General features: G+C 35.9%; 1 protein-coding gene across 1 annotated transcript in view; it reads right to left on the reverse strand.

Moving 5' to 3' along the window:
• Positions 1-323: 323 nt before the first annotated feature.
• Positions 324-13644, reverse strand: part of PI15 (peptidase inhibitor 15) — a 31939-nt gene continuing 18618 nt past the window's right edge. Inside the window, exons 2-5 of the mRNA XM_007954626.2 lie at positions 6744-6862; positions 4748-4880; positions 4511-4626; positions 324-459 (exon numbers count right to left, since the gene is read on the reverse strand). Coding sequence (XP_007952817.1) covers positions 324-459; positions 4511-4626; positions 4748-4880; positions 6744-6862 — 504 coding nt within the window. The remainder of the gene's footprint in view (positions 460-4510; positions 4627-4747; positions 4881-6743; positions 6863-13644) is intronic.

The following is a 13644-nucleotide window of genomic DNA, read 5'->3' on the forward strand; positions in this document are numbered from 1 at the left end:
GTGCATGTGAGACACCCATTGAAGGTTATTTTAAGAACATAATAACCTAATCCCTTTGGAAAGTAAGTTGGAATAGGATGCATCTGCTATGTCACCATGACACTTACAGTATTTTAACTTAGGCTTGGAGTTCAGAAATAGAAATGACATTTGATTACCTCAAAGAAATAAATGAGCATACTAAATAAACATTAATTTATACAAATGAATACCAAAAGAAAAAACAGATTATTATAAAATATGTATAATATGTGCAAAATTCAATATATATATATGCCTATGATTCCCAGAAACCACTATATTTCCTGGAGGAAAAGTTAAGCTTATTTAAACCAGTATAAGTAGTTTGACGTTACTCCTGGAAAACAAAGATTGTCAGTACAAGATCCTCCATAACTTGGAGGACAAGCTGAACATGGCACGCCTACTTTATATGGTGCTTCTCCAATCCAATTGCCCCTAGAAGAGAAAGAAAAGAAGATAGTATCAGTGCTTTTCACTCATTAAATTTTTTTAAAAATTAGATCACCCTTAAACACATAATCATATGTGATCATTTTTTGAGAATTTTATCGTTTTACAGAGGCACTAACAATTGTATCTATTTCTTTTTTAATAGTAACTTGTTCTATACAACTTCCACTCTAAGTTATTATCTTACTTTACAAGTAATGAGTTAAGACCCTACTATTTTGATGACGTTATATGTCATACGATGCCACACATTCTATGCTCATTTTCTCAACAGATTTGTCCCTTTCTACAGCAGCCTTCTGGAATGCATTAAAAATTTAAAAACACCAAATTAGCATCTAGTCGATTTCAACTCATGACAATCCCATGTGTGTCAGAGTGGAGTTACACGTCATTGGGTCTAGAGAACAAAATCGGATTATAATCACGTAAACTTACTTCTTCTAAAATCATGCTGATTCTCTAAAGATGCTAAAAACTACTCAATGTATCTTAGAAAAGATGGCATAAATAGGAAGCTATGATCCTACTGTCAACCAATTGCCATCCGGTTGATTAAGACACATAGCAACCCTATAGGACAGAGTAGAATTATCTCATAGAGTTTCCAAGGCCGTAAATCTTTAAGAAGCAGACTGCCTCATCTTTCTATTTGTTACATAACTTTTGCAATTATAAAGCACATACTTTTGGGAATCCAAGCTTAGAAATATACTTTATTATATTTAAAATTATTACATATGTTTATATTATACACTTTTACATAAATTACAAATTTTTGTTGTATAGAGGATAATTATATTCAGCAGTAAATCCATCAATTGATAAAATTATATTATTTATTTTTTTCTCTTTATTTTTTTCTGCCTAGTTAAATATTGTTTCTCTTCTTTTTTACTCCATAAAGAGTTGGGCGTAAGATATTTTCATTTTGACATTTGATTGAAGAATCATATTCAGCTATCAATCATGATTTCAAAACTTTCCCCACAACTTAGATTCTGGAAAAATGGTTCTTTATTATAACTATTATTATAACTATTAAAATGGTTCTTTATTATAACTATTATAACTTTATTATAATTATTAAGAGTTGGTGGTGCAGTGGTTAAGCACTCAATGGTAAACCAAAAGTTTTGTGGTTCGAACCCACCATCATTTCTGCAGGAGAAAGATGAGGCAGTCTGCTTTCCTAAAGACTTACAGCTCTGGAAACCCTCCAGGGCAGTTCTATTGTGTTCTATAGAGTCACTATTAGTCAGAATCAACTTGATGACAACAACTTTATTGTAATGTAATAATAATAATTAAAAAACTCACTGCCATCAAGTCATTTCCAACTCACAGAGATTCCCGTGGGGTTTCCAAGGCTGTCAATCTTTATAGAAGTAAATTGCCCTATCTTCCTTTACCAGAGCAGCTGGTGGGTTTGAACCACTGACCTGCCAGTTAGCCATCAAATGCTTTATCCACTATGCCACCAGAGTTTGTTAATGCATTATCTTAAGTTCTTGGACCAATGCATCATCAAACATTATCTTTATATTTTAATTCAAAATATTAAAACAGAGACAATTTAAAATCTGACTATTGTTAGCCTTGCTGTAGTGAATATCATGAATTATCTAGTTTACCTCAAGCAGTATTTTGCCAGGAAATTTAATAATAAATTTGTTTTCTCCTATTAAATCATGCTAACCCATGTTGAATACATTAATATCAACTACACTTACATATTTTCTTTTCTTTAAAAACTTTGAATATACTTAAAATGTATGAACTTTGCCACATTACAAATAGTTAGGCTAGGCTAGTGTCTGCTGTCTAGTCAGATCCGACTCACAGCAATCCCTCCTCGGGTTTCCGAGGTGGTATCACTATGGAAGTAGATTGCCCAATCTTCCTTCTGAGGAGTGGCTGGTGGGTTTGAACCACCAGCCTTCTGGTTAGCAGCCAAATGCCTTAGGCATTATGCTACCAGAGCGCCCCACAAATAGTTAATTGATTTTTTTTAACTTGCTCAATTTTCTTATTTTACATTGAATAGGATCCAGCTCTTAAACATGTTTCTAGAATGAAGATCTCAAAGCAAACATGAACTATTCCAGTCATGAACCAAAAACTAAACACACTGCTTTTGAGTCGATTCCAACTCATAGCGACCCCCATTGAGTTTCCGAGACTGTAAATCTTTATGGAAGTAGATCGCCCCATCGTCCTTCCACAGAGCATCTGGTGAGTTATGAACTGCTGACCTTCTAGTTAGCAGCTAAATACCTTATCCACTACACCACCAGACGCCATATGCATGAATGACTGTAGTAAATGCTTTTACTATTATCATAACTGCAATTACATGCAATTATTATCACTCCAGTGTCAATGCTGATTGTATCTAGAGGTAAATGTCTTCCACAATATATCCAGTGACACATCTTTTTGCTTTATTCGACCATGATTCAAATTATGAATATTGTCTGACTGAGTGAGAGGTGGAGCATAAGATTAGTCTTTTTGCTCAATTGACCAAATAATAATTTCTAAAATAATAGAAAAATAATTATGTTAAATATCCATAGAAAAACCTGGATAATTTGTGTCTGCTAACACTAAATAGAAAAAAAAAAAAAAATGATCAGTGTTACACAAGTGTGATTGTAAGGTAGTTTTGTAAGATAGTTTAAATCTTCAATTTTGCTGGAAATCAAATATTGTGTTCTGCCACATAGGCTACTTTAATTAGAGAAATTATTATAAGGATTGACCTAAAAGTAGTATTTAAAATCAACCACATAACTCAAGAATATTAGAAAATTCTAGCCATTGAACCAAGACAAAATAATTGAATGACTGAAACAAAAATCTCTTTGACCATTTGACCTGGCATCTGTATATTAGAGGTAAGAGTAAAGGCTTAATAGGAAGAGACAAGGTATACAACAAAAGTATAGAACAAATGCATAGCTTTATTATTTTTTTAATAAAGCAAACACATTACTTTCTAAATATTCCCATTTTAATAATTATGAATAGGGGAGCACCAGGAAAATTATATATCCTTTCTAAATTTGTAAAAATACTGCCACTGGCATCCTACCATATGAATGAGTAATGCAGTTATTTGTGAAACAATTTCTCATTCCCTCCCCATGTTAGAATAGCTGGAGAAACTCTTTGTTTGGGGCTTGCTTTGGAAGACACCAGAAGTATCATAAATCCTTTGCACATTTCTGGTATTTATTCCAAATGGGAACAGAATCATGTATAAATATTAGAACACTTTATGATCTGAAGAGTTAGCGCTGTCAGGAAGGCATTTTCAAATGTTGACAAAGGTTTATCTCCTGTTTATAAAGAATGTTCATAAATATAAGCATATTTGATAATTCTTGATACATTTTCTTAATACTTTTTTAGACATGTCATGTGATGAAATTTCTGTGTAATTTTTACTGTAATGGTATTTAAATCAGGGCAAAGTTTTAATTAAAAAATCTCACAGGATTTAAATTTTCCCATCTGATAGTGCTACCTTCATTATCTGTGAAATTGGCAAACTACGATTTTTAAACTAAGTCTAAAAATAGTAAAGGAAAACTTCATTCTCAATATTTTGCTTCTACTGAAAAGGAAAAGCCAACATTTTAGTACTGATAGATGAAAATATTATGATGTTCATAAATTGCCCAGAAGATTTGTTTCTGATGTATTTTATATAGCTATCCATGTCAGCCTGTGAATTAGAGTGTTTATTTTACATTTACCTTGACCAAATGAAGATGAGGAAGTGGGTTTTGTGAATATCAGTATCTGCAGTTGTTTTGTCTACAATGTAGAGGTTGGATCCTTGTCCCTGTGAAAAGGAACCTTTCAGCTCATTATCTTTCAGGCAAACAGGAGTGATGATGGGTATGAGGGTTAGAGATCGTTGTAGCTAAGATTTACTCATATTAGTTACCTGTCAAAAATACCTATCAGACTGGAAGTATTTGACATCATTAAAGGATCCAGGAAGTAGAATCAAATCAGTACTTACTTTGGAGCATAGTTGCATACCAAATAAACTGCACGTCTCCATACAGATCCCCAAACATTCATGTTTTGGCAAGTGTGAATTGCACATCCAATCCGATTGGAAGTGGCCCAAACCATCTGTGAAATAGACAAATATGCTATCAATGAAGTTAGAGCTAAGAAAACGCATGCCCACCAAAATAGCAAGATGATTTATTTTAAAGTATAAATCAAAAATTAACAAAGCAATCAAAACAACCTGTGTGTAATGTGTGCACATGGGCCCATAGCACCTCATAGGACATCTGGGGTTGCAATCCTGGGGATATGGAAATGCATAATCCTTCACTTCATCATACCATGGTTTGACCAACTGGACGATAGAACGGTATCTAGATATCAAGAAAATAAATGAGAACGTTCATCACAGCAGTGGTTATATATGACGGACTCATGTTAAATTGTGAATTAATTATTTTCTTTTTAAAGTTTACTCATGAACATACAAGAATATATCCATCCCTCATCATTACCATCACCACCTTGTAGAGTCCTCAATTCTTCCAAGCAGGACAGGCATGAAAATGTCCAGGGCTGGAGCATGTGAGTCTGTATTTGTCTAAGTATGATTCATTTTATTTTGAAAATAGAGATGCAAATATTTCAGGAATCATCATATATATTGAGTTCAATCCATGTCAAATTTTTCCTCCCTCAGAACTTTTCAAGCAATCAAAAATTATATATACAAATGTAACAAGACAGAGATACTAGAGAAACTTTGTGTTCTGGTTTTTTATTTTATTTTTTTTTTCTCCCCTTAAACCTGAAACACTCTAATGTTAACAACAAAGAAGCAAACTCACTGCTTTTGAGTCCAGTCAATTACAACTTATAGCCACCCCTCCTTGGGTTTCCAAGGTGGTATCTCTACTGAAGTAGGTTGTCCAATCTTCCTTCTGAGGAGTGGCTGGTGGGTTTGAACCATCAGCCTTCTGGTTAGCAGTCAAATGTCTTAAGCACAATACCACCAGCAACCAAAAAACACAATCATCACTGCCATGGAGTCGGATCCTACTCATAGCAACCCCTCCTTGGGTTTCCAAGGCAGTATCACTACGGAAATAGATTGCCCAATCTTCCTTCCGAGGAGTGGCTGGTGGGTTTGAACCGCCAGCCTTCTGGTTAGCAGTCAAGTGCCTTAGGCATTATGTCACAAGAGCTCCCAAAATTCCCCAGTTTTTAATACCAGCACATCTGAATTTCTTTCCTCAGTGGAAGAGAATGGGTCTTTGGAATGCTAAATAAAGACCTTCCACAGGAGTAGAAAAATTATCCTATCAACGACAACAGATTTTTCCATAGTTGCATATACCTTGTATTAGACTGGATGTAGTGCATAAGGCATTTGTCTGCTAACCAGAAGGTTCAAACCCACCAGCCACTCTGTGGAAGGAAGACTGGGCAATCTACCCTATAAAGATTTACCCCCTCAGAAACCCAAAGAGAGTTGCTGTGAGTCAGAGTCAACTGGATGGCAGAGGGTGTGGTTTTGTTTTGGTTTGTGTTGGACTGAGCCATCTCGCTGTGAGCCAAAACAGAAACAGAGTGTATACCTAGTTAATATCTATTGCAGTTTTACTAGGGAGCTCTGGTGGTGTAGTGCCTAAGGTATTTGACTGCTAACCAGAAGGCTGGTAGTTCAAACCCACCAGCCACTCCTCGGAAGGAAGGTTGGGCAATCTACTTCTGTAGGGATACTGCCTCAGACACCCCAGGAGGAGTCTCAAAGAGTCAGATACAACTTGACGGCAATGAGTTTGGTTGAATTGAATAGTTTTACTTGTTTTCTCACCTCACCTCTTCCCTCAAATCCATATTTTAGTACATTGAACACAAGAATGGCTCTTTCCACAGCCTACACATGTTTCCTAAGATGGAGGAGCCCGTTCATGTCAAAGATTCCACGAGGGCAGTGAAGAATGCAGGCTAAGAGAGGATGTTCCCAGAGTCAGAGAGGAAACTAGTCTTACCAGGCCCTTTTAACGAATTAAATAATTAAATAACTAATTAATAAAAACAATTAAATAATGTTTGAAACATCAAGAATATTCATAGGAAAGCATCAGCGCTTGAAACATAGTGAACACTCAATAACTATTTGCTGATACTACTTAAAATTGGTGTCCCTCCACTTTGGGCTTCATGAGTAAAAAAGTATGTGGATGAATTGAACCAAAGAAACTGCTACCTACCTTCCAGTTCTCACAGATAGATTTTGGCCCAAAAATCTCAGCAAGTAAGAAGGTCCGTGGTCCCAGATGCAAGTAGCTGCCCAAGCCTCTGCTGATTTTGCAAGATTTTCATCCCAAACCTGTGGAGGGAAAAATCTTCAGTTTTACAAGCTTTGCTAGTAACAAACAAAAAGGAAGGAAAGAAACAACGGGACCATTCTCTGGAATTATTTAATTCTGGTTTCCAAGACTATTTTAACTAAATAAGAGAAAATTCATACCACTGTTATTCCAAGTTCCATGAAACAATAGGAGTTCCAGGGTGGCACAAACGTTAAGTGCTCAACTACTTGCCCAGATATTAGTGGTTGGAGTCTATCCAGAGGAACCTCAGAAGGCAGTGCTAGAGATGTGCTTCCGAAAAGGTGCAGCCTTGAAAACGTTATGGAGCAGTTCTACTCAATGGCAACTAATAACAGTAACAACAGGGAGAGGCAGATATGCCACAGAAAAATCTCACTCTCTTTGTCATCTGCATCCAAAGTCTGGACATCAGTTTCAGTAAAGGATTTAATCAGTTCACTTTAAGTTGATTACAATTAATGACAACCACACATGTGTCAGAGTAGAACTGTGTGCCTTAGGATGCTCAATGCTGATTGTTCAGAAGTAAATTACCAGGTTTTTTCACCAACTCATCTCTAAGTGACTAGAACTTCAAACCTTTCAGTTAGCAGTTGAGTATAGTACATATTTTTGTTGAAGAGAATACTTTTAAATTAAGTTTTATATAGTTCAGTGGTATTATTTCCTATTGTTTATAATATTTTTATGTTTTATATCTGAAAATTATTTAAATTGTGACTAGTTGATGATTATTTTATATTTCAACAAGTAAGAATTTATGTGCAGAAAGAAGTGATAGTTTTATAATTACTCAAATTCACATGGCGCTTCATATGAGAAGGCATACACACACGCCCTTCCTTGATCTTAGTTTTCCTGTCTCATTTTTTTCATTTTTTGGCAACTCTCTCCACCAGCAGGCTGTGTGGAGCTAAAAAAGGCTTACCTAAATTAAAGTTAATAACCATGAACCATGAGTTCACTATAAGTTTTAAGTTTCAAGCAAACTTGTGGGACTGCTTGACCATGACACTAAAAAGGGCTTAATTTATCCCCAAGGATAATGGGATACACATAGCTTTATTTAATATTACAGTGTATTTAGGTCAAAGAAAATTGAGTGACTCTGAAATAATACAGAAAATAAAAGAGACACTTTCACCCCAGCAGGCTGTGGCAGCCAGTCTCGAAAGAAACATGTAATTTCATTACTCAGAATTTTTATTGTAATTAGAAAACAAACAAGCTTACAAAAATTGATGCAGTTTTGAATTAAAATGAACTCACAACATTTATATAAAATCAAAATGATTTAGAAGGATCTAGAAGACTTCTTGAGTCTCTGGGTGCTGCAAACACTTAAGGTTTTTGGCTGCTAAGCAAATGGTTGGGGGTTTGAGTCCACCCAGAGGGACCTGAGAAGAAAGGCCTGGTGATCTCCTTCTGAAACAACAGCCACTGAGAGGCCGAGGGAACACAGTTCTAATGTGACTCCCATTGAAGTCACCATGAGTTAGAACCAACTTGAAGGTAGTTGGTTTTTAGAGAAATTCTTTGGCGACAATGACCAAAATTTCATCATCCATATTAAAGAAAAAATTACCCGAGGAGCTTTCCTGAACTATCCAGAATATAGTCTGCCTGCCCTTCAGATTAAATTAAATGTAGTAAAACAACATGTGATTGCACTTTAATAATAAGAATCAATGTTCAATACATTATCAAAAATGGAAAACACAAATTCTATAAAATGTAAAGAGCTAGTGTCCAATTCCTTATGTATTTGTCTTTTCTTTTTCTTTGGGTTGATATTATGACTTTTTTAATAGTTATGACAAAAAGTTTTATCTTTTTTTTTTTTAATCAGCCAGCAAGTTTTTCATACTAAAATTAATTTTTTATTTACTTAGCTTGGTAAAATAAGCATTGATGTAGATTTTATGAATTATTACTTCAAATGTCTTTGTTTTTTCCCATAAAAATCTGAGCAAACTATATCAATGATAGAAAATATATTTATAATGAAAATCACAGCATTCAGGGACTAAAATCAACCTGAAAAAGCATTTTTTCAGCTGATATTGTATTTTTATAGTACTTATTCTTCTTATGTTGATATTTTTTGGAGTATTGATGAAATATGGAAACAACTCATAAAAATACAAAATAGCACATTTAATCCACAAAAGAATTTCAGATGTAGTAGCATCAACAAATCATGTTCCCTGAAAGGTTTTTTAACAAATTGCAGCCCTTTGGGAAGAAACACATACAAGCATTATTTGCTTATTTTCAAAGTATGCATTCAGATAAATAACTGATTTAAAAAAAAAACAAAAAACTTTCATATAGTCTTGTTCTAAAACATCCTCACAAAAATCAGCTGCTGTCAAGTTGATTTTGACCCCTGGGGACCCTTTGTGTGTCAGAGTAGAATTGTGTTCTATAGGGTTTTCAATTGGCTGATTGTTCACAAAGGATCACAAATAACCCTGCTCGAGAATCAAGATTCCTATATTCTAATCTGAATCCACAGTTAAGATCATCTGTGACTGAGAACATATCATTTATCGTATCTGTCTTTCAATTAACTCATCTTTTACATAGATTGCATGAGATCATCTCTAGGCTCCTTTCATCTTCAGATTGTCATTTTTTAAGAGAGGTTTCAGCATCAGGGCCAGAAAGAGTTAAGTCATATTGGTCTATGATTTGCTTAGTTCTGGCCCTTTCCACACCATAGCAAATCCACACCATAAATAAATCTGGATCATTTTCAAAATAATTAAAGATATTTAATGTGCAAAATTTAGAAAGGAATTTAGCACACATAACCCTACTTTTGGTGTCCCGGGTGCTGCCAGATGATACTCTTGGCTGCTAACGCACAGGTTGGTGGTCAAATCCACTCAGAGGCACCATGGAAGGCCAGGCCACGTACTTCTGAAAAATCAGCTACCAGAACCACATGCTTCATAGTTCTACTTTCACACACAAAGACTTGCTGTCAGTGAGAGTAAACAGTAACTGAGATGATAAGAATACTATCTTTATACTCATTTATACATTTAAAAATTTAATATTGTGGATGTAAAAAACAAACCGAAAGGTTCCAATTAGAAAAATGTCTTGTAATTGCATCCTTTGTTGACTTTTTCAGAAGAGATTTTGATACACAGAAAATTTGGTCAGCATTATTGATTCTCAAGTAGGTTGACCTTGTTTAAATATCGTGAATAAAATTTTGGAAAATATACTGAATTGGTGGATGGGGGTTGAGGTAACCTCTTTCTCCCCCATTGTAGGGAAGTAAAACCACTTGCTATGTAGTCAATTCCAACTCCTGGTCACCCCATGTGTGTTAGGATAGAATTGTGCTCTGTAGGGTTTTCATTGGGAAGCAGATTGTCATGCCTTTCTTCTGAGTCACCTCGGCCACTCAAACTGTAAACGTTTGGTTAGCAGCCAACCACATTAACCATTTGCCTGCCTCTACCTCCTTGCAGGAAAATGCTGTAGAGTCTGATTGGCTCCCACAGATAGTGCATCACTTGTCCTCTATGTGGGAAAAGTGATCTACTCTCTTCCTGTAGTGCCCACTGCTGGAAAAGGTCATAGGGCACTGCACTTTTTCTTGTCTTTTTGTCTCCAGGCAGGATTCAAATCTCTCATAGAGAGAGGAACTCCAGTAGCAAACACAGAAATTTGAGGGTTACACTGTATCCACTGGTAACATTGACAGTGCATTTGCTGTCTTTGTTGCTTAGAACTCCCAGGAGAATATGGGTAAGTGATTTATCCTCTTAATCTCCAGTAGTATATGAATTTATTAATATGATGAGGTGTTTGTGGTTTGAAAATAATAAGCAATTATAATTATATTTAATAATTATAGGAATTTACAGAAAAATCTTTGGATTCTGGAGGAGTGGACCAATATGAAATATTCTTTCATCTCCAGTATGTCAGGAATTCCTAGGTGGTACAAATAGTGATGTGATGGACACTAGTTGGCAGTTTGAACCCATTCTGAGGTACCTTACAAGCAAAGCTGGCAATCTGCTTCTGACAGGTCACAGCCTTGAAAATCCTGTGGAGCACCAGTCCACTTGGACACACGTAGGGTCTCCGTGAGTCAGAATCCACTTGGCAGCAGCCACCAACCAGCTGAAAGATTGGTGCTTTGAACCTAGCCAGCAGTGCCTCAGAAGACAGGCCTGGAAATCAGCCTGTGAAAGGTCACAGCCTTCAAAACCCTATGTGGCAGTTCTAGTCTGCATACATGGGGTTGCCATGAGTCAAAAGATACTAGAAATATTAATTTTGCAAACTAAAATTATCTCTGAAAGATCTATTCTTCACATGGAAACCAATCCCAAAGACATAAAATACTGGTAATAAAATATCACACTTAAAATTTTGGGGGATTTCTAAATTGATTTTGTCATGAATGTTATGATAGCAATGGTATAGAGGAGAGTGTAGCATATTCAGCAGACATTTATTTCCTTGGACATTTATGTAATAATTTCTCATATATCTAGTAAAAAGTAAGGACATTCTACATAAGCAGGCTTTTTAAGCTTTTTACATATGTTGTTGTGGTTGTTGTTTTTAAGCTTTTTACATATGTTGTTGGAGTCATCTCTGACTCATAGTGACCCTATGCACAGCAGAACAAACACTGCCCAGTCCTGTGCCAGCCTCACGATCTTTGATATACCTAAGCCTATCATTGCCGCCACTGTGTCAATCCATCTTGTTGAGGGTCTTCCTCTTTTTCGTTGACCCTCCACTTTACCAAGCATGATATCTTTCCCTAGGGAATGGTTCCTACTGACAACATGACCAAAGTAGGTGAAACAAAGCCTGGCCATTCTTGCTTCCAAGGAGCATTCTGGCGGCACTTCCTCCAAGACAGATTTGTTAGTCCTTTTAGTAGTCCTTTTAGCAGACCATGATACTCAGCATTCTTCTCCAACACTGTGATTCAAAAGCATCAGCTCTTCTTCAGTCTTTCTTATTCATTGTCCAGCTCTCGCATGCATAAGAGGTGATTGAAAATATCATGGCTTGGGTTAGGTGCACCTTAGTCTTCAAGAAGACATCTTTGCTCTCCAGCACTTGAAAGAGGTCTTTTGCAGCAGATTTGCCCAATACTATATGCCATCTGATGTCTTGACTGCTGCTTCCATTGGTGTTGGTTATAGAACCAAGTAATATGAAGTCCTTGACAACTTCAATCTTTTCTCCATTTATCGTGAAGTTGTTTATTGGACCAGTTGTGAAGATTTTTGTTTTCTTTATACTGAGATGTAATCTATACTGCAGACTGTAGCCTTTAATCTTCATCAGTAAATGCTTCAAGTCATCCTCACTTTCAGCAAGCAAAGTTGTGTCATCTGTGTATAACAGGCTGTTAATGTGTCTTCCTTCAATCATGATGCCACGTTCTTCTTTGTATAATCTAGCTTCTTAGATTATTTGTTCAGAATACAGTTTGAATACCTGGGAAACCGAAGGAGGGGTCGCTATGAGTCGAGTCTGACTCGACATCATATAACAACAACAACAAAAACAACATGGTGAAAGGATATAATTTTGATGCATTCCCTTCTTGATTTTGAACCATGAAGTATCCCCTCGTTCTGTTTGAAAGACAGCCTCCTGATCTATGTACAGATCTAAGTGTGTGTGTGTGTATATATATATATATATATATATATATATATATATAACTTAGCTCAGGATATTTAATCTTTTTCTGGGTTAGTCAGTTTGCAAAAGTGAAAAACAGCCATTAAAAAAAAAATTAAATGATGACAAAATTATTTCCCCTGAGGAAGCCAAAAGCTTTTAAACAATTCATAGGCATGATTGTGGTTCTGTTTTAATGTTAGTGGATTTATCCCCATCAAATAGTAACATCAATGACATGGCCAGTAGAGGAAACTGAGAGCTGAATATGGAAGAACCAGTGTTAAGGCAGACAAGAGAGCAGAGAGGAGCTTTGATAAGAGGAGGGAAAAGGTAAGAGTACAAGAGAATATTAAAGAATTGTCATCAAAAACATTCCCTCCAGCCTGCAAAATAACTACAAAATTTGGGACCACATTGCATCATAAAATATCAAGATGGGGTCCTCAGCATTTTTAAATGATGATGACTCCTTCCCTCAGGTAAGATGAGTATACTTCTCATGTAGACAGGAAAGGTAAACTTGTGTGACTAGATGATGTGAAGTGTTTTTACAGGACTTCTGAACTGTATCATTGCCTGCAGCATACATATCTTAAAACAAAGAAAGAAAAAAAAAGCCCTCTCTCAGCCCTGTTTCCTCCTCCAACTCTGTACCATTTTTTGCTTTCCTTTTACAACAAACGTTCTTTAGAGTTTTCTTAATTTGAAATCTCCAGTTCTTCACTCCTTCAATCTTGAACATAGATACATTTTCTTCCACCACTCTACTCAAAAGCTTACAACAAGGTCATCAGTGGTCATTTCTTGACCATTGTCTTACATAATCTATCAAGAACTTTTGACATACCTAATTCCTCTTTCTTCCAAAATACTCTTTCTTCCTTTGGTTCAATGACACCACATACCTTGTTTTTCTCTGGCTGCTAATTCTCTACGCCTTTGCTGATTCCTCCTCATTTTCCCAACCTCTAAGTGCTGGAGGGCTCCCAGGGCTCAGTCCTTGTTCACTTTTCTTTTGTATCATTTACATTTACTGCTTCATAAGCTCAGTCGGTCTCATAGATTGAAACAACTCTTACATGCAGATGGTATTATT

The sequence above is a fragment of the Orycteropus afer genome, unplaced genomic scaffold, assembly GCF_000298275.1.
Source record: "Orycteropus afer afer isolate SDZICR_OR568_19922 unplaced genomic scaffold, OryAfe1.0 scaffold00467, whole genome shotgun sequence".
In the NCBI taxonomy this organism is placed as follows: domain Eukaryota; kingdom Metazoa; phylum Chordata; class Mammalia; order Tubulidentata; family Orycteropodidae; genus Orycteropus; species Orycteropus afer.